The 18,852-nt window shown below is 36.8% G+C and overlaps 1 protein-coding gene across 2 annotated transcripts in view; it reads left to right on the forward strand.

Annotated features, from left to right (window-relative positions):
- The window catches only part of il11ra (interleukin 11 receptor subunit alpha), a 55,049-nt gene that overhangs the window by 17,790 nt on the left and 18,407 nt on the right, over positions 1-18,852 (forward strand). For both annotated transcript variants that reach the window (XM_077243268.1, XM_077243267.1), the window contains exons 2-7: positions 6,565-6,661; positions 9,675-9,741; positions 10,199-10,359; positions 13,903-14,017; positions 14,859-15,028; positions 15,183-15,352. In XM_077243268.1, the coding sequence (XP_077099383.1) occupies positions 6,565-6,661; positions 9,675-9,741; positions 10,199-10,359; positions 13,903-14,017; positions 14,859-15,028; positions 15,183-15,352 (780 nt within the window). The remainder of the gene's footprint in view (positions 1-6,564; positions 6,662-9,674; positions 9,742-10,198; positions 10,360-13,902; positions 14,018-14,858; positions 15,029-15,182; positions 15,353-18,852) is intronic.

An 18,852-nucleotide genomic window follows, 5' to 3' on the forward strand; every position in this document is an offset into this window, starting at 1 on the left:
TGTTCCAACCCCGTAAGACCTTCGTTCATCTTCGGAACACAAATTATGATATTTTTGATTAAATCTGAGAGCTGGGTCACTCCTCCATAGGCTTCTTGAGGGATTGAGACTTGTTCCCTGAAAAGTTATTAAAGACATCGTTAAAATAGTCCAAGTGACTACATGGGCTCAATACTAAGTTTATCAAGCGTCAAGGTCTTACGGGGTTGGAACAACCACATGAGGGTGAGTAAATACTGACAGAATTTTCATTTTTGGGTGAACTATCCCTTTAAAATTATTTTAGCTTAGTTAGTTGCCAAGGCAACATTTTAAGTTTTCATTTAAGTTGAAGTTTTCTATATGTAAGTTTTGGAACAGAGCCATAGTGTTTGATTCGATTGGTGTAGTGATGTGAGGTTGATTCTAATGTATGAGCAGAGTTACAGTTGCGTGTGGGTTTTCTGATGATTCAGATTTTGGGAAGGTTATCCATATGTGTGTTTGTGTTCCAGAACCTGATATTTGCCATGCGTTGTGGTCGTAAATTTTGACTTTTTTTTTTTTTAACTTGAATATGCAAACTCAACATCTGGCTGGCGTGTGTGTGTATGTATTTGTTTTGGCATTGAGTATTCAAATATGAAAACGTGTGGTTGGAAAAAAAGTTTCAAAGCCATTAAATTTTCATAAATGGCAATTTTAGGAACATTTGTTACCACTGTTCGATAATTTCATTTGGAACATAAACAAAACGTCTTTTGTGAATGATTGTCATCGGATATTCATAGCATGTAGATAATACATTATTCTAGCAAAATTTGTATTGTGAGTGATCTTAATGGGTACTATTTTTGCCACTAGTTTTAAAATATTCATATGTTGAAAATCTAAACATACCTCGCAAAAGGCTGAAAAAAAGGTATTGTTGAATATATATATATATATATAAATATATATATATATTAGTGCTGGGCAACGATAATTCGTGATTAATCGCATCCAAAAATAAATAAATACATAAAAGTAAAAGAAAAAAATAAAAGTGTGTACTGTGTATAATTATTTTGTATATATAAATACACACATATACATGTATATATTTAAGGAATATATGCATTTATTTACTGTGTGTGTGTGTGTGTGTATATATATATATATATTTTTTTTTAATATAAATAACACATTTGTCTTAAATATATACATGCATGAGTGTGTATTTATATATACAAAATAATTATACACAGTATAATATATAATATATTTTATATTATAAATTATATATATATATAATTTAGTTTATTATTATTTAAAAACTTTTAGACTTGCACATAATGTTGGGAAGAGTTAAAGGATGTTATGGGTCCTGAGGTTCTGTTTTTAACATGGATTAACAGCTCTATGTTTATCTTCGCCAGATGCTCCATCGTTCTGTTGCGTTCGAACCAGCCATCCTGAACAACAACAGGCAACAGACTAAATAATATATAAGGATATGCCCCTGATATATAATTTACCAGTGGCTTGTGGTCACCGTTAAGCTCTTGGTTTTTCACGCTGTGGGATTGACATGTGGAAGGTAGAGCTCTTGTGTGGAGATGCATTTTTGTGGTTAAGGAAAAGTCGAAGCATTCCATCGGGAGGGGGTTGATGAAGCCGGAATCATAACTCTGCCCTTTTTGGCTCTGTCGCAAAGAGCCGCAGGTGCATCCACTCTGTGAGAGATTCGAAAGGCAAACAGATCTTATGGCAGAATAACTGATGGTGTATTATGATATGATACTGTCTAACGTGCAACGTGTGTAAGTCCATTTTATTTGTATAATTTATATATAATTTTAAATGAAGTAATAAACAACATAACATGTATAACACTATGGTATATTATATTTAGTCACAATTAGTGTTTATTATTTAGCAATACTTATTTTTTTCACATAATTCACACACACACACACACACACACACACACACACGCACGCACACACACACACACACAAATGTTTGTAATAATTAATGGTTTGGACAGTAGTCTCTTATTATTTGATCAAAAAAGTAAAAAGTTATTACAATCTAACATAAATTATTTCAAGTATAAACCTTTTTTGACATTTTTAAAATCTTACCCCAAACTTTTGAAAGGTAGTGTATCATGTTTTCCTCAGAAATATGAAGCAGCACAACTGTTTTCAACATTGATCATAATCATAAATGTTTCTCAAGCAGCAAATCAGGATATTTAGAGTGATTTCTGAAGGATCATGTGACACTGAAGACTGGAGTAATGATGCTGAAAATTCAGCTTTGATCACACGAATGAATTGCATTACTATATATTCACATAGAACACAGCTGTTTTAAATTGTAATATTATATTTCACAATATTACTGTTTATGCTGTATTTTTGATCAAATAAATGCAGCCTTGGTGAAAGACTTCTTTCAAAAACATTAATCTTATATTCCGAAATGTTAAGAGGTACTGTATATTATATAGTAATAGTAGTGTGGTATAGTATTGACAGTTTAATATTAGAATTGTTATTTGTTTAATTAGTTTATTATTTTTGTCCTTTTGAAAAGTTTCAAAAGAGCTAAAATATTATCATTTTTTTAACTGTATATTGTAATGATTAAGGCCTGATTTTATGCAAAGGGTTTAGAGTTGACAGTAGCTTAAAACAGGCAAAACTGTATAGATTTATAAAATCATTTACCAACAACAACATAAACATAATTAACATATTGACCATTTCTCCCAGAATCATTCAGTCCACACTGTCCAACCAATGTTATTACAATCAGCCTTTAAGTGGTTTAAAGTGCAATGTCCTTATCAGACCAACTGAAAAACACTGTCCTCTTACAAATGCTTGATGATAACATGCAGAACGTCTTTATGGAACGTGAAAGGAGCTGCACCTCAATGCTGAATTTGACAGTCTTTTGAGAGTAGAGAACATGGAGTTCATCCAGATAACAAACTACGTCAAATAAGAGAATGAGCACTGCTGGCTTTGTGATGCCTCAGTTTTGGCACCCTAAGATACACGTGTACAGGATTTATTGTACATTCTGAGAGGTTAACTCACATTATGGAACTTTTAAAGTGCTATTTTTATGCTAAATGCTATTTTAAAGGTTCTTCATTTTGTTTTGAAGGTCTCATTCAATATGTTTACATGAATCCAAGATCAAGGATTCAGTCTCTCTAAACGCTTCCTTTCTGAGAGTGTACTCTGATCTGATTGGTCAGATGGCCCAGTCTGTTGTGATTGGTCTACCTTGCTCTGATTGGTCAGATGGCCCAGTCTGTTGTGATTGGTCTACCTTGCTCTGATTGGTCAGATGACCCAGTCTGTTGTGATTGGTCTACTTTGCTCTGATTGGTCAGATGCCCCAGTCTGTTGTGATTGGTCTACTCTGCTCTGATTGTTCAGATGACCCACTCTGTTGTGATTGGTCTACTCTGCTCTGATTGTTCAGATGACCCAGTCTGTTGTGATTGGTCTACTGTGCTCTGATTGGTTCAATGACCCAGTCTGTTGTGATTGGTCTACTCTGCTCTGATTGTTCAGATGACCCAGTCTGTTGTGTTTGGTCTACTCTGCTCTGATTGGTTCGATGACCCAGTCTGTTGTGATTGGTCTACTCTGCTCTGATTGGTCAGATGGCCCAGTCTGTTGTGATTGGTATACTCTGCTCTGATTGGTCAGATGGCCCAGTCTGCAGTGATTGGTCTTCCGTTTACAGCATGTGTCAGAAACCAAACACCCATTACCATATCTGAATTTCAATCTTCCTCAGCACTTGTATACACAGAGATGCAAACAGTAACCATGGCATATGTTATACTATAACAGTTTTAGGATGTCCTCATCCTTTGGAAGTTACTTTTGCAGCACAGAAAACAGTGTCTTCTTGACATGACAACAACACGAACCAAACTCTCAGTCTCAGCAACAACTACAGTGTTTGAGGGTTAAAGTAGACGTTGTTCACATTCAGCCAATGAAGACCACAGGCTGGAATTATGCAAATGTGTTACAAACCTACGTAGGTATGAGCAAGAAGTAAGTTCAGAATCACTTCTTTCTTTCGGGAAACAATAATTGCAATCTTTAAAACATTGCAGACTTTTTAAATTAACAAACAGCTATTACACAGTGCATGAAATATACAATCTGAAAAAACATAATAGGATAATTTTAAGGCATTATAAGCCTGTGTTTTAGATTAGCAGTGAGAGTAAAACATTGCAGATTGGTGCAGTCCTGCAATAAAGTATCATAAAACTAATGGGGAACAACTTCAGCCTGCGGTTTTGAGAAGTCAAACTCTTCTGATGCACTGAGGAAAATTCATATATTCTGAATTACCAAGAGATGTCAGATAATAATGATGGCTAAACCATATTGAAATAAAAATCAAGGATGTTTTTTGCTCTGTGAGTTTTAGTCTTACTTTTCCCCTCTGAAAACTAATTTACTGTGGAGGATTGTGTCGTTTTCACTAAAACATGTGTCTCTTGATGTGTACTACAGTATAATCTTCTACAATCAGGCTACTCGGTTACAGCTGCCAAGAATGATGACACAATCCTGAGCGTTTCTCTGACCCGTCTGCTTTGAGAAACGTCCCATGATGCTCAAGAAGTTGACAATGATAATGATAATAAGGGCCAAGCCTAGGGGCTAAATAGTTGGTTAGGTGTTAATTATTTAACTAAAACATTATGACATTCAGCAAATACGGATTTATTTAAATGAAACAAGTCTTTGAAGATCTAATAAATGTAATGCCACAAACTTCAGTGAATCTGGTTCTTAAATCTTCTGAAGTTAATTTTATTACTATACTGTACTATATCTATTTGGCTGCTTCGCGAGTTGAGTCATTTATTCAAAGGGCTGATTCATTTGGTCATTGAATCATTCATGAAATGTGTTTACTGATATTCAGTAAGAGCACTCTTGTGTGACTCTTGCTATCATTAATCATTTGTTATAAGACTAAACCCAAGGAGGGGAAAATGGCCAGACTGCGTCATGAACTGAAAGTGTGTTTGTTTGGTTCTTGTAAAGCGACTTGACATTCTCGATAATGCCGGCTTTCATATCATTAAAACAAACAGTAGGGATATTATCGTAGGTGTTACATATCACACAACCCTATGGTTTGCGGAAATTTAGCGGAAGTAGCAGGAAAGACCCCAGATAAATTTGGTACCATGGTACTTACTGGTAAGCCCAGTGGTTTAACGGCATCTATGTTTTTCTTCTGTGGATACCAGGACACATTGTGGTATTAGAACGTTAGTTTGCTAAACTAACAGCGGTCTGATGCGTCATTCATTACATGTGCGAGTCAAGACAATGTGATTTTATTAACAAATGAATGTTCTGTCTGAAGCCCTATTTAAATATGGTAAGGTGTTGCCCTGAAGTAAAATAAGCATGGAAGTAAACATCTTTCACAGCACTTATTTCAGTGTGTACTGTAACTTTCAGTAAATTGGAAATTTCAGTGTCCATTGTTTGATTTGTTATTAATGTACATTGTCACTGTGATGTTTCTGGCAATATGGAGCTAGATAATCTCTTAAATGTCTTTTGTATGATGTTAAATACCATATTCTCAAAGCAAGATACCTTAAATTTAAACCCAACTGTAAATTATCTGCTTCGGATTTATGTTTACTATTATCATCACTCCAACAAAAAATCTCCAAATAAAAAAAATCTTTAAAAGCATCCTGCTTTATATAACTTTTTTTTTTAATTAATGATATTGTTTTAAATGTAATTAATTAATTACTTATTTAATTTAGCCTACTTATTTTCCTTTCTACTTGTTTTTGCTCTCTAATTGTGTAGTTTGTTGAAATTTAAGTTTACCAAAAATAAGTTTTGTAACTCAGTTTACAGTGGTCATAACTTTTGTTTATCACTTCCATTTGGAAATCATTTTCTGCCATTAATGAATTAATAAACTCCCCTGAGTCTTGTTGTGAGGTTTAGTGAGCTCAGCTATTGGAATGTGAAGATATTTCCTGCATTTACTTTGCTTTTTCTTTACCCTTTAGATGTATCCGTTTGTCATAAAACGATGCCTGCCAGGCAAATCCCAGCTGCACACATGACAGATGTGTCCTGTCAATTACAGTATTTGTTTAAAATGTTTACAGTCTATTGATACAAGGCTCCTCGGGGCCGTATTTCAGATAACAGGCTCTTTTCATTTGACGTCATAACGCAGAATGTCCTCAACAGTCAATTATTGCGAATGCACTTTAGCCAAATAACTTCCCAGAATTCTGCAGAACTGTTAAAATCTACCATCATTCATGGCAACACCGCTTTGCATTGATGTTGATTCTCTGTGCTGTTTATACAGAAATATCAGATGGTCACGCACATATTGCCATGGTGTCTTGTTTGCCTATATCAAATTTAGAGCGGTTAATTGTTATGTTGTTTCATAGCCTTGATGGTTGCTAAGCAGGTGGATGTGTTACACAGGATGATACCCATTAACTTCCCTTTGACTAACAGCCTAAACTGTTTTTTTCCCTCTCTCTCACAGATGCCCGGTTTAGTGTCATGCCTTGGCCATCTAATAGTCACTGGTATCATCATCCTCTTCTCTGACCTCGTCAAATCAGAGATATGGACCAATGAAGGTACGGATTGCTTTTATTTTAGCCCAAGTGCATCAAGATAGCTAGTTACATTAGCATTGGGATTTGGTTGCTGCTAGTATTTGGATTTGTGTCCCTGCATATGGAATTGGTTAAAAGTCTTTGTAGCGTGTCTTCGTTTAGTCAAAGCAGGGTGAAATTATACCATACAACTACTCCAGATAGCAAAAAGATTCATCATGTGAAAATGTAATTTTAATCCATACCAGGAACATAGCTATGGCCTTGTTTTTTAGAACAATAAACATCTTTGTTTAAAACTCCCAGTCTCCATTGCCCTACATATGAATTGCTCAATTAATGTTAGCCACTCTGGCTTGCGTGTATGTGCGTGTGTGTTATGGCTGCTATTTAGTTGGCCAGAGAGTGAGAAATTTGAGAAATGTGGTGGGATTTCAAATAATATGCTTTTGCCAATATTTCCTGAAAGCCGACATTGAGCACGAGCGTTTCTTGAGCGCAGTTAAAACCCCGGCCACTGGAACAACGCCACTCCCAGTGTGTGTGTCTCTGTGCGCGTGTGTGTTTGCCTTTCTTTGTTTAACTCTTGGCAGTGAATGTCTGATATAAATACTGAATTCTGACTAGGCAGAAAAGCACAGTAACGTAAACACCTTGATTCTTGCTATAGAATCTCTGCTAGGCTTTTAATGATGAACGTATGAAGCAGTGGAATTTTGGGGAAGCAACTATTAAGGCCCGTTCACACCAAAAACGATAACAATAAAGATAGCGATAAAGATATAGTTCTAAAAATCGTGCAAAATTGAAGGCCTCAATATTAAAGAATAGCAGAGTTCACACCAAAGCTATGAAGGTATAGAGAAACGATATCATTGGGATCACTTTCGGAATGATTTCTTTTACAGCTGTTGAACTATAAAACACTGACAGCCAATCAGAATCTATTCTAGTTTAAGGGCCCGCACATTTAAAATGGCAGACGACATAGTGGAGAAGTTAATCGCAGAGGTCCAGAAAAATCCAGCACTGTTTGACAAGTCAAGCCACTTTTCAAGAAAATTGGCATGGAAAACAATCGTTCATACCCTCTGAATAAATGTGTGAAGTATTACCTCAGGTATCCAGTTTTACTTCCTTTGAAGTTGCGTGTTGACTAGATGTTGTTTTTATTCCTCTATATTGACTACATTAGCTAAATTCACTGATTAGTAGCTCGATTACTCTGGCTTCACTCAAAACACAGCATGCTGATGACATCTGCTGGTTAAAGCTGTGTAAATGCAACGAGAAGAGCAAAAACATGTTCAATGACGTTGCGCACTGTGAAACCGAAGTTCGAGCTTAAGGCTATGTTTACACGGAAACAATCTGAAGAGAAAACGCAAAAGTGGCGTTGCGTTATCACTTTTTATTCTGCGTTTAGACCAGCGTTTATGGGGCGGAAATCCGCATGCATATGGTGACGCAAAAGTGTGTGAAATTCGACTTAGTATGCACTCCAGGCGGCTAGGTGGCAATGCGAAGCACTGCCACACAACAGCACCAATATCTAAAAAAAATATTTTGTACAAATGCTGTAAAGACTCTAGTACGTTTATCAGAGCTGCTAGGGCAACTTGAAGGTCCGACGTATGGAAATAATCCGACATATTGATTGTTATTTTGCTGTACTGGCGCATGCCTGTGACGAAAAAACGCGTACGCGACAAGAGCCACAGTGAGCAGATTTGCGTTTTTACCCTTTAGACGGGAACGCGACAGTGAATCGTTTTTAAGATTTCCACTCTGGAGGGTGGTTTCACTTTTTTGCGTTTTTAAGCCCCCAAAACGCCGTTGCCGTGTAAACGAAAGGCACATCCGATAAAATATTTTTACGTTTTCACCCGGGATCGTTCTCGTGTAAACAGGGCCTAAAATAAACAGACCGTTATCGTTCGTTGGTGTGGACGCAAATATAGTTATCGTTATACAGTAGTCAACATTTGAAGTGGATCAAAACCTTTCATCAAAGTTATACATGAATTTTGAAAAATTCCCGTTCTTGTCTTAGGACAAGTTTGATGATTATTTTTTTATCCACTTCAAATGTTGACTACTGTAGTTATCTTTACTGTTATCGTTCTTTGGTTAGACGGCCCTTTAGACTGCAACAAATCAAATAAATAAATGTATTAAACTCCCCACCAGTTTATGGACATAATCTTACATCTATATGTAAGATTATGTCCATAAAAGTGGTGGGGAGTTTATTAAATGTATTTATTTGATTTGTTGAAGTTGTTGTTGCTGCTGTCCTGCATGGCTCTATCGGCGTTCACAGTAAAATGTCTAAGAATGATGAACGTTCACGATGATGCCATTTGTTAATTCAATACATGTATAAATGTATTAAAGACAGTGAAAAAATTACTTTAAGCATTTAATCAATTGCATGTGTTAACATGTTAAATTCCACAGTCATATGTATGCTCTTTATTTATTTATTTATTTTAATGTATATTATAGTTTATAGTAAAAAAAACATACACCACCAATGCTCCGACCATAGACTGTAAAAAAGACAGCAGGTCTCCACTTTCTTCCACTGTAGAAAAATGAGGCCAAAATATCCCTGAAACAGTCATTGTTAATGATGTCATATAGAGCCGTTAATCCATCTGCAGCGGTATCAAGGTGACCCCTAAACTCGCAGACTCAATCATGATGTTACAACCTGTTTTTATAGAATGACTAAATAAAATAAAACTTATTGGAAAAAAGAACACTTGAACATACCTTAGTGTGAACTACCTAAAAAACATTTATTACAAAATTACAAAAAGTGTAATTTGATATTTTTAGTTAAAAAAGGGTGGGGTTTATGACCTATTCTGCAGCCAGCCACCAGGGGGCAATCAAAATGTTTAGGCTTCACTTTTCAGGCTGTGTGCAGCACACTTGGCTCCGTAAAATGCTAGTGCTATTGGCTTGTTGATAACATAATCACTTGACAGCTCTGGAATAGAACAGCTCATTAGTCTCCTGCTTTCAGTTTCAGACGTCCAGTTCGGTGAACTGGGCTCCAGGGTCACCCTCGCATGCGGAGGCTCACATGGCGGGTACGTACTCCAGTCTATATTAAGTTTTTGCTAGAACTCCATCAGACTCCAGAGTTAAGCTTCCCTGTAAGGAGTGATAATAGTGTGCTTAACCACCCTCTGTAGGGGCACGAGGCCAGTCCTTATAGGGTTTGGACACATTAAGGCTATTTAGAGGGGGCTGGGGGGGTTGATTCCCCAGCCTCAGCTTTTGGCAAGCCTTGTGTTTCATATAAATGCAGTTGTTGAGAAATCATATTTCTCGCCAAAAAAGATGCTATCCAAGAGAATACGGCTGCCAAAAATAAGATTTGTAAGACACACAAACGAGTAACGCGATACGTAGGTCCAGTTGGCGTTGATAGCTGTTATTTGGTCGTAGGTATATCTTTGATTATCTTTGAAACAGATTTGCAAGGAAACTAGGTAAAGGTTCTTTACTGAGATGTTGACTTTGAGTTTTGGATGGGGTCGGCAGGTCTCCGGTGGAATGGCGGTTCAATGGGAGCTCAGTACCGACGTGGCAAACACACGAGGGCTTGCTTGCACTACTGAACACCACACACTCAATGGAAGGCAACTACAGCTGCCATGATGAACGAGGAACTTTACTGCAGTCCATCAAACTACGCCTGGGCCGTAAGTCAGCTTCAGTGATACAAGAGTCCCTTGTTTCGTGTTTTGACTCACAATGTGAATCATTTGATAAAATATGTGAGAAAAAGGGTTTAAATAATTGTTTCAGGGCCATATTTAATTTAATGTCAAAACTAGGCCCAAGTTGTGTTGTGTACACTCAACCAACAAACATCTTTTGTTGGTATCTATCTATCTATCTTAGGACAAATCTAAACATTCTTCTAAAAATGCTCTTGATTGAACTTAAAGGGATACTCCACTTTTTTTGGGATACAGGCTCATTTTACAAATCCCCCAGAGTTAAACTGTTGAGTTTTACCGTTTTTGAATCCATTCAGCCGATCTCCGGTTTTGGCGGTACCACTTTTAGCATAGCTTAGCATACATCATTGAAGTGGACAATACCATTAGCATTTCAAAAAAAAAAATGACCAAAGTTTTTCGATATTTTTCCTATTTAAAACTTGACTCTTCTGTAGTTACATCGTGCACTAAGACCGACGGAAAATGTAAAGTTGCGATTTTTTTTTTAGGCTGATATGGCTAGGAACTATACTCTCAGCCTAGAAAATCGCAACTTTACATTTTCCGTTGGTATTAGTGCACGATTTAACTACAAAAGAGTCAAGTTTTAAATAGGAAAAATATCTAAACACTTTTGTCATTTTTTTTGTTGAGAAATGCTAATGGTCATGTCCACTTCAATGATGTATCCTTAGCTATGCTAAAAGTGCTACCGCCAGAACCGGAGATCGGCTGAATGAATTCATAAACGGTAAAACTAAACAGTTCAACTCTGGGGGAATTGTAAAATTAACCTATTTCCAAAAAAAGTGGAGTATCCCTTTAACTTGTACAGGACATTCCTTCCTAAACCCTAACACCTTTCAACAACGTTTATCCCTCATAGCCTCATTTTCATCCATATAAAATTAAATATGGCATCTACCGTGACTGAGTTCCATTGATTCTTTCGTCTTTAAAAATGATGTTAGCTTACACAGATACAGTAAGTGTTGTAGCAACATAACCATAACAAATATGATACACTTTGAATCATGTTTTAGACTCATTACACATTTAATATCGGATCATACAGGTCCTTCTCAAAAAATTTGCATATTGTGATAAAGTTCATTATTTTCCATAATGTAATGATACAAATTAAATTTTCATATATTTTAGATTCATTGCACACCAACTGAAAATATTTCAGGTCTTTTATTGTTTTAATACTGATGATTTTGGCATATAGCTCATGAAAACCCAAAATTCCTATCTCAAACAATTAGCATATTTCATCCGACCAATAAAAGAAGTGTTTTTAATACAAAAAAAGTCAACCTTCAAATAATTATGTTCAGTTATGCACTCAATACTTGGTCGGGAATCCTTTTGCAGAAATGACTGCTTCAATACGGCGTGGCATGGAGGCAATCAGCCTGTGGCACTGCTGAGGTGTTATGGAGGCCCAAGATGCTACGATAGCGGCCTTAAGCTCATCCAGAGTGTTGGGTCTTGCGTCTCTCAACTTTCTCTTCACAATATCCCACAGATTCTCTATGGGGTCAGGAGAGTTGGCAGGCCAATTGAGCACAGTAATACCATGGTCAGTAAACCATTTACCAGTGGTTTTGGCACTGTGAGCAGGTGCCAGGTCGTGCTGAAAAATGAAATCTTCATCTCCATAAAGCTTTTCAGCAGATGGAAGCATGAAGTGCTCCAAAATCTCCTGATAGCTAGCTGCATTGACCCTGCCCTTGATAAAACACAGTGGACCAACACCAGCAGCTGACATGGCACCCCAGACCATCACTGACTGTGGGTACTTGACACTGGACTTCAGGCATTTTGGCATTTTTTCTTTCTCCCCAGTCTTCCTCCAGACTCTGGCACCTTGATTTCCGAATGACATGCAAAATTTGCTCTCATCCGAAAAAAGTACTTTGGACCACTGAGCAACAGTCCAGTGCTGCTTCTCTGTAGCCCAGGTCAGGCGCTTCTGCCACTGTTTCTGGTTCAAAAGTGGCTTGACCTGGGGAATGCGGCACCTGTAGCCCATTTCCTGCACACGCCTGTTCAAGGTGGCTCTGGATGTTTCTACTCCAGACTCAGTCCACTGCTTCCGCAGGTCCCCCAAGGTCTGGAATCGGTGCTTCTCCACAATCTTCCTCAAGGTCCGGTCACCTCTTCTCGTTGTGCAGCGTTTTTTGCCACACTTTTTCCTTCCTACAGACTTCCCACTGAGGTCCCTTGATACAGCACTCTGGGAACAGCCTATTTGTTCAGAAATTTCTTTCTGTGTCTTACCCTCTTGCTTGAGGGTCTCAATGATGGCCTTCTGGACAGCAGTCAGGTCGGCAGTCTTACCCATGATTGCGGTTTTGAGTAATGAAACAGGCTGGGAGTTTTTAAAAGCCTCAGGAATCTTTTGCAGGTGTTTAGAGTTAATTAGTTGATTCAGATGATTAGGTTCATAGCTCGTTTAGAGACCCTTTTCATGATATGCTAATTTTTGTAATAGGAATTTTGGGTTTTCATGAGCTGTATGCCAAAATCATCAGTATTAAAACAATAAAAGACCTGAAATATTTCAGTTGGTGTGCAATGAATCTAAAATATATGAAAGTTTAATTTTTATCATTACATTATGGAAAATAATGAACTTTATCACAATATGCTAATTTTTTGAGAAGGACCCTGTATATCCAAGAAGTGCATGAAGTGCTAAAATGGTGCTTCAATGGGAAAGTGGTTCTCAATTGGTGGGCTGCAACCTAAATATGGATCACAGGTCTTTGTATATGTATGTATGTACACACATATATACACACTGTTAAGATTTGAAGTTTATGCAGATATTATATCAGTCAAATAATAGACAATTAAGAGAAAACCACAGCTATTTATTTACTGTATTTATTTATTTATTTATTTATTTCTATGATCTTTACTTCAACTTTTTCCATAATTGTGTTTACTTAATTAAAAAAACTTTTAATACTTTTAATAATAAAGTGCATTCAGCAGCATATTCGTTTTTGCTGTGGTGTTGAAATTGATATTGAGGATCATATTTGATATTGAGAATGAATGGTGTTGAAAACTGAAATGTTGGTATGGTGACAGCTACATCTCGTGATTGTGTGATGCCTCTGAAATAGTGCTTGTACTAGGACAAGTCCTTGGAAAGCCAGGAAATGTACTAGTAAAACGGAAGCACTTTCTGTCCCGGGAGCTGCCAAAGAAAGTGTGCAGTTCTACGCCCTTTCTGTTTAACTTAGGGCACTTCCGCTAACAGGAAGTGCCTACATCACATCTGCACAGTTTTCTGATTGGAAGGGTGAGATTGCATGTGTGTTCATTTAGTCTACCGTATTACGAACCCTCATGTCCTTGAACGCAGCGCATGCGCTATAAACCGTTCCCTTGTGTTGTCTGTTGGTTTGGATGTTTTGGATTGCGTCCACAGATAGAGTTTATTCTGTCTAGTTTATTCCTATCCCATGAGATATTTTTGTTTTCTCCTTCTTCTTTTTTTAGATCCTCCTCATTTCGTCAATGTTTCTTGCCAGATGCCGAATCATATGAAAATCTACTGCTCCTGGGTACAAATTAAGACAACACACCTGCCCACAATCTACAGAACCTCCTACAGGTGCCGTGTCATCTTGTGTTGTATAAAATTATAATAATAATAATAATAAATTATATATATATATATATATATATATATATATATATATATATATATATATATATATATATATATATATATATAATCAACATGCACCAATGCTGCAATTATCTGTCAATCATTTGTTAACAAACAAGTATTCATTACTTCAATGGGCTCATTGTTTCTGTCTTAAATTATTACATTGTTTAAATATAAAATGTTTTAGCTAAATGTGATTTTGTATATGTACATTTTTGAAATACATAACTTCCCAACAGTTCCCTCTGAAAACAGATCACTCTAAATTGTAATGTGGACTCTGTATAAAGCTGCTTTGAAACGATGTGTATTGTGAAAAGCGCTTTACAAATAAATGTGAATTGAATTGAATTATTAATTATAAATATGAACAATTATTTATTTATTTAATATATACAGTGTATAATAAGCAATTAATATGCTTAATTAGCAACTTTTTCAAAGAACTTTCAAATTTACAAAAAAAATATGAAGTAATTAAAATATGAAGCAGCTCAACTGTTTTCAACATTGATAATAATCAAATGTTTCTTGAGTATCAAATCATCATATTAGAATGATTTCTGAAGGATCATGTGACACTGAAGACTGAAGTAATGTTGCTGAAAATTCAGCTTTGATCGCAGGAATAAATAACATTTTACAATATATTCACATATAAAACAGTTCTTTAAAATTGTAATAACATTTTACAATATTACAGTTTTTACTGTATTTTTGGATTAAATAAACGCAGCCTTTTGAGATTCACTCCCTTCACTGTTACTTCTGTTTTCTACAGTGTTAGATGGCGAGGGGCTGAACCCTGCGAGCAGCAGCACATTGGTGTGAATGAGTGCACAATTACTGACCCACCGTTCTGGAGCTACTCGAAGGTCTTGGTAAACATCACCCAAATCAACCCGCTGGGATCCAACTCCACCATTATCCAAATAGATACTCATGAACTCTGTAAGTTTATATGCCTGATTCTTATCATATTCATAAATCCTCTTTCCAGCCTCAATGAGTAATCAGTGAGTAGCATTTAGTTTCAGAATCTTTTTTCTTCCTTTTTTTCTGCTCTGCATAATAAGAATTCATGTCTTTTATTATGTGGCTTCAGTAAAGCCTGATCCTCCGAAGGATGTTCGAGTTCTTCCGTTGGAAGGTCAGCCCACACAGTTATTGGTCCGGTGGAGTTGTCCTTCATCCTGGCCGGCTGAAAGCACGTCAACTTTTCCCTTAACATTCCAACTGCACTACCGGCCGATCGGCTCCAACCTCTGGTCAACGGTAAGAACCTTATACACTACTAACAGTCAACATCAGAACAGTAGATGTAATTGTCTGACAATCCTATCATATCTTTGTGGTTAGTCAAGTGTGTAGCAATAATAATAATAATAAAAATAATAAATGTTGTAATAATGAAACAATGAATAAATATAAATGATCATAAGCATGAACAACCATCAACACCAGTTACAGTGTTGTATTACTCTGTTTTTACACATCCTAAGTTAAAAGAATAATTCAACTGATTAATAACAAATCAGATATTATTTACTCTTGTGTTGTTAAAAAAGAACACACACACACACACCCCTGTCAAGATCCACACTATCTCTCTCTCTCCTCTCCCTCTCTCTCTCTCTCTCTCTCTCTCTCTCTCTCTCTCGTTTCCGTTTGCGCATGCGTGGCTGAGTGATTGCGAGAGGTGTGTGAGCGTCTGAGTGAGTGCTGACGGTGTGCTTTCTGTACGTTTTCTTTACATCTCCTTTTTTCTTGCGGCTTTGTTATCGCTTTGAGGGTGTAATTTGAACTTTTCGTGTCAAGTGCTGCTGAAATGGGGACACATTCAGATGGTTTTTCATTTTTAACTGCACGGCATGGATGCAAATGCATGCCGGACGAATCAATCACAGTTGAAGATGTTTTAAATGCTATTGGAGATGAGTTGGGCGCTCGTACTATCTTATCGGCATCTAGAATGAATAAAGCCATTGTTGTTTTTCTTAAAGAGGAGTCAATGGTAGACGGTTTGATTGAGCGTGGTTTGTCTGTAAGGGATGTTTTCTTATCAGTTTTACCGCTATCTAATCTGGCAAAGAAGGTGATGTTATCTAACGTACCCCCGTTCATTCCTAACGACTCATTAGAGCGCTTACTTGTTCGCTATGGTAAATTAGTGGGACCTATAAAGATGATTCCTCTTGGCCTAAAAAACTCTGAGATGAAACACATAATGTCTTTTAGGCGCCAAACACACATGGTGTTGAATGCAGATTGTCAATCTTTAAATGTCTCTGCAAAGATGACTTTACAAAGCAAGGATTACACAGTATTTATTAGCACAGAATCGATGAAATGTTTCAAGTGTGGCAGATATGGACATATAAAGCAGGCATGCCCATTGACTGTTGAGGCTGTGAGTGTAGTTGAAAATGAGGATGAATCCGCTAACGTTAATGTACAGCAAGTAACTCCAGCTACAGAAAACCATAGTGTGGGTGAGAACATCAGGGGAAAAAATGAAGAGCAAGTTGAAACGATGACTCTGTCTGGTGATAGAGAACATCAAATTGTACTCGTGTCACTAAGCAATGTGAGTACAAATGAACATTCTGTTGATACAGATGCACATTTGAATGATGGAGTTGGAAATGACTCTGTAATAGTGACTGCAGAAAAAAATGAATTGGATGATTCTGATGGACAGATTAAGTTTGCGAGGGAGACTCAAATGTTGGTTGAAAATTTTTCACAGAATATCATAGACTCACCACTAGAGCTGGAACAAGGTGAATCTCAGCCGATTGATTATGATAGTGCTGACAGTGCCACATCGGATGAATCGGGTGTGACTGAGATGAATTCTCAAGGAAATTCTGAAGGGCAAGCCTCCAGTTTTAAGCTGAAGTCTCATTATTCTGTTCAGCAGATTACTAATTTCCTTGATGCCACATTCAACCAGCGAAGACCTAAACTAGAGACTTTTTTTCCTGATTTACAACTTTTTGTTGAATCTGTTTCTATGGCTATGAGAAAAGCTACACTTGAGGAAATTGACCAGCCCAAACGTTACAGACTTAAGAAACACATGAGTGCTGTTAAGCAAAAATTGAAGATCTGTCATAAGAAATAATAATATATAGTCATGATTCCCCATGCATTTATCTTTCTGGGTTTTTTTGCCCCATTTTTATTTACCACATGACATTCTTAAACATCGGGACATTTAATATTAATGGTTGCCGGGGCACAGCAATGAGAGCTGCTTTATTTGATTATTTAATCTTTAAAAAAGCTGATATAATCTTGCTTCAAGAAACCCATACAGACTTACAAAATCAGGCACACTGGGCTAGAGATTGGAAGGGCAATACTTTATTGAGTCATGGAACAAATCTAAGTGCAGGTGTTGCCATGCTCTTTTCGTCTCGTATTGGTAACCAACCAGTAATGCTAGAAATTATGCCTGGTAGAATTTTGCGAGTAGATATTACTCTTGGTGAAATTGATTATATTTTTTTTAATGTTTATGCACCAAGTGTTGGTCAGGAGCGTGTTCTTTTCTTTGGAAAACTTTCTGATGCTTTGTTGCAGTGTCCTCAAGATAATGTTGTTATAATAGGGGGGGATTTTAATTGTACAATAAATCCATTTTTAGATTGGAATCATGATGAACCCCATCCATTATCTGCTGGAATTTTGAAAAACCTGATTGATTATCATGACTTTGTGGATTTATGGAGGGAGGCTTTTCCTGGGATTAGACAATATACTTGGTTAAAGAGTAATTCAAATAGGTTGTCTGGAGCCAGATTGGATCGTTTCTATGTTAGAAAAAGACATAGAGAGAGGTTTTTTAATAGTTGTATTTCTCCTTCCTTTCTCTCTGATCACCATTATTGTTCAATATCTGTCTCTGTTTTTCTTCTAAAATCTATAAATCACAGTGGCATTTCAATAATAGGCTTTTACAAGATCACAATTTTCTTACATTTTTCAATCTTTTCTGGGAATCTTGGAGAGAAAAGAGAAATAGATTTCAGTCATTAAGTCAATGGTGGGATATTGGCAAAGTCCATATAAAGATCTTTTGCCAACAATATACTGCACAAAGTATCGGAAGCTTAAAAGAAGAAATGAAGATTCTCGAACAAAGCATCCTTGAACAAAGCGTCAGAAATGTCCGTGATGACTTAACTTCTGTTGATCACATCACAGAGAGTAAGCTTCTGCTGAAAAATCTGTTGGAGGAAAGAGGAAAATTTGCTTTTTTAAGAACTAGATTTTCCCAACTTAATGAAATGGACATTCCCACCACTTTTTTTTTTGGACTCGAAAAAAAGCCAAAGGAGCAAAAACAATTTCATCAATTGAAACTTCCAAATGGCCGAGTGACAACTGATCAACAAGAGATTCAGTCTCATGCAATTTCTTTTTATGAGGACTTGTATTGTTCTGACCAGTGTGATGACTCAACAGCAGACCAATTTTTACAGGATTTGCCAATCATTTCGGAGGACGAAAGGATAAAGCTTGACAATCCTTTAACCTTCTCTGAGGTTTCACAGGCTGTTCAGGAATTGAGCCTCGGGAAGTCACCTGGGTTGGATGGACTTTCAGTGGAATTTTACCAATCCTTTTGGAAACTAATGGGCCAAGATTTGTATGATGTCCTTTTGGGATGCATTAATGGAGGGACTCTGCCTTTAAGTTGTCGGAGAGCAATGTTAACATTGATCCCCAAAAAAGGAGATCTTGGATGCCTAAAAAACTGGAGACCA

This window comes from Siphateles boraxobius, unplaced genomic scaffold (assembly GCF_051911475.1).
Source record: "Siphateles boraxobius isolate OS27281-9 unplaced genomic scaffold, OSU_SipBor_1 25, whole genome shotgun sequence".
In the NCBI taxonomy this organism is placed as follows: Eukaryota; Metazoa; Chordata; class Actinopteri; order Cypriniformes; family Leuciscidae; genus Siphateles; species Siphateles boraxobius.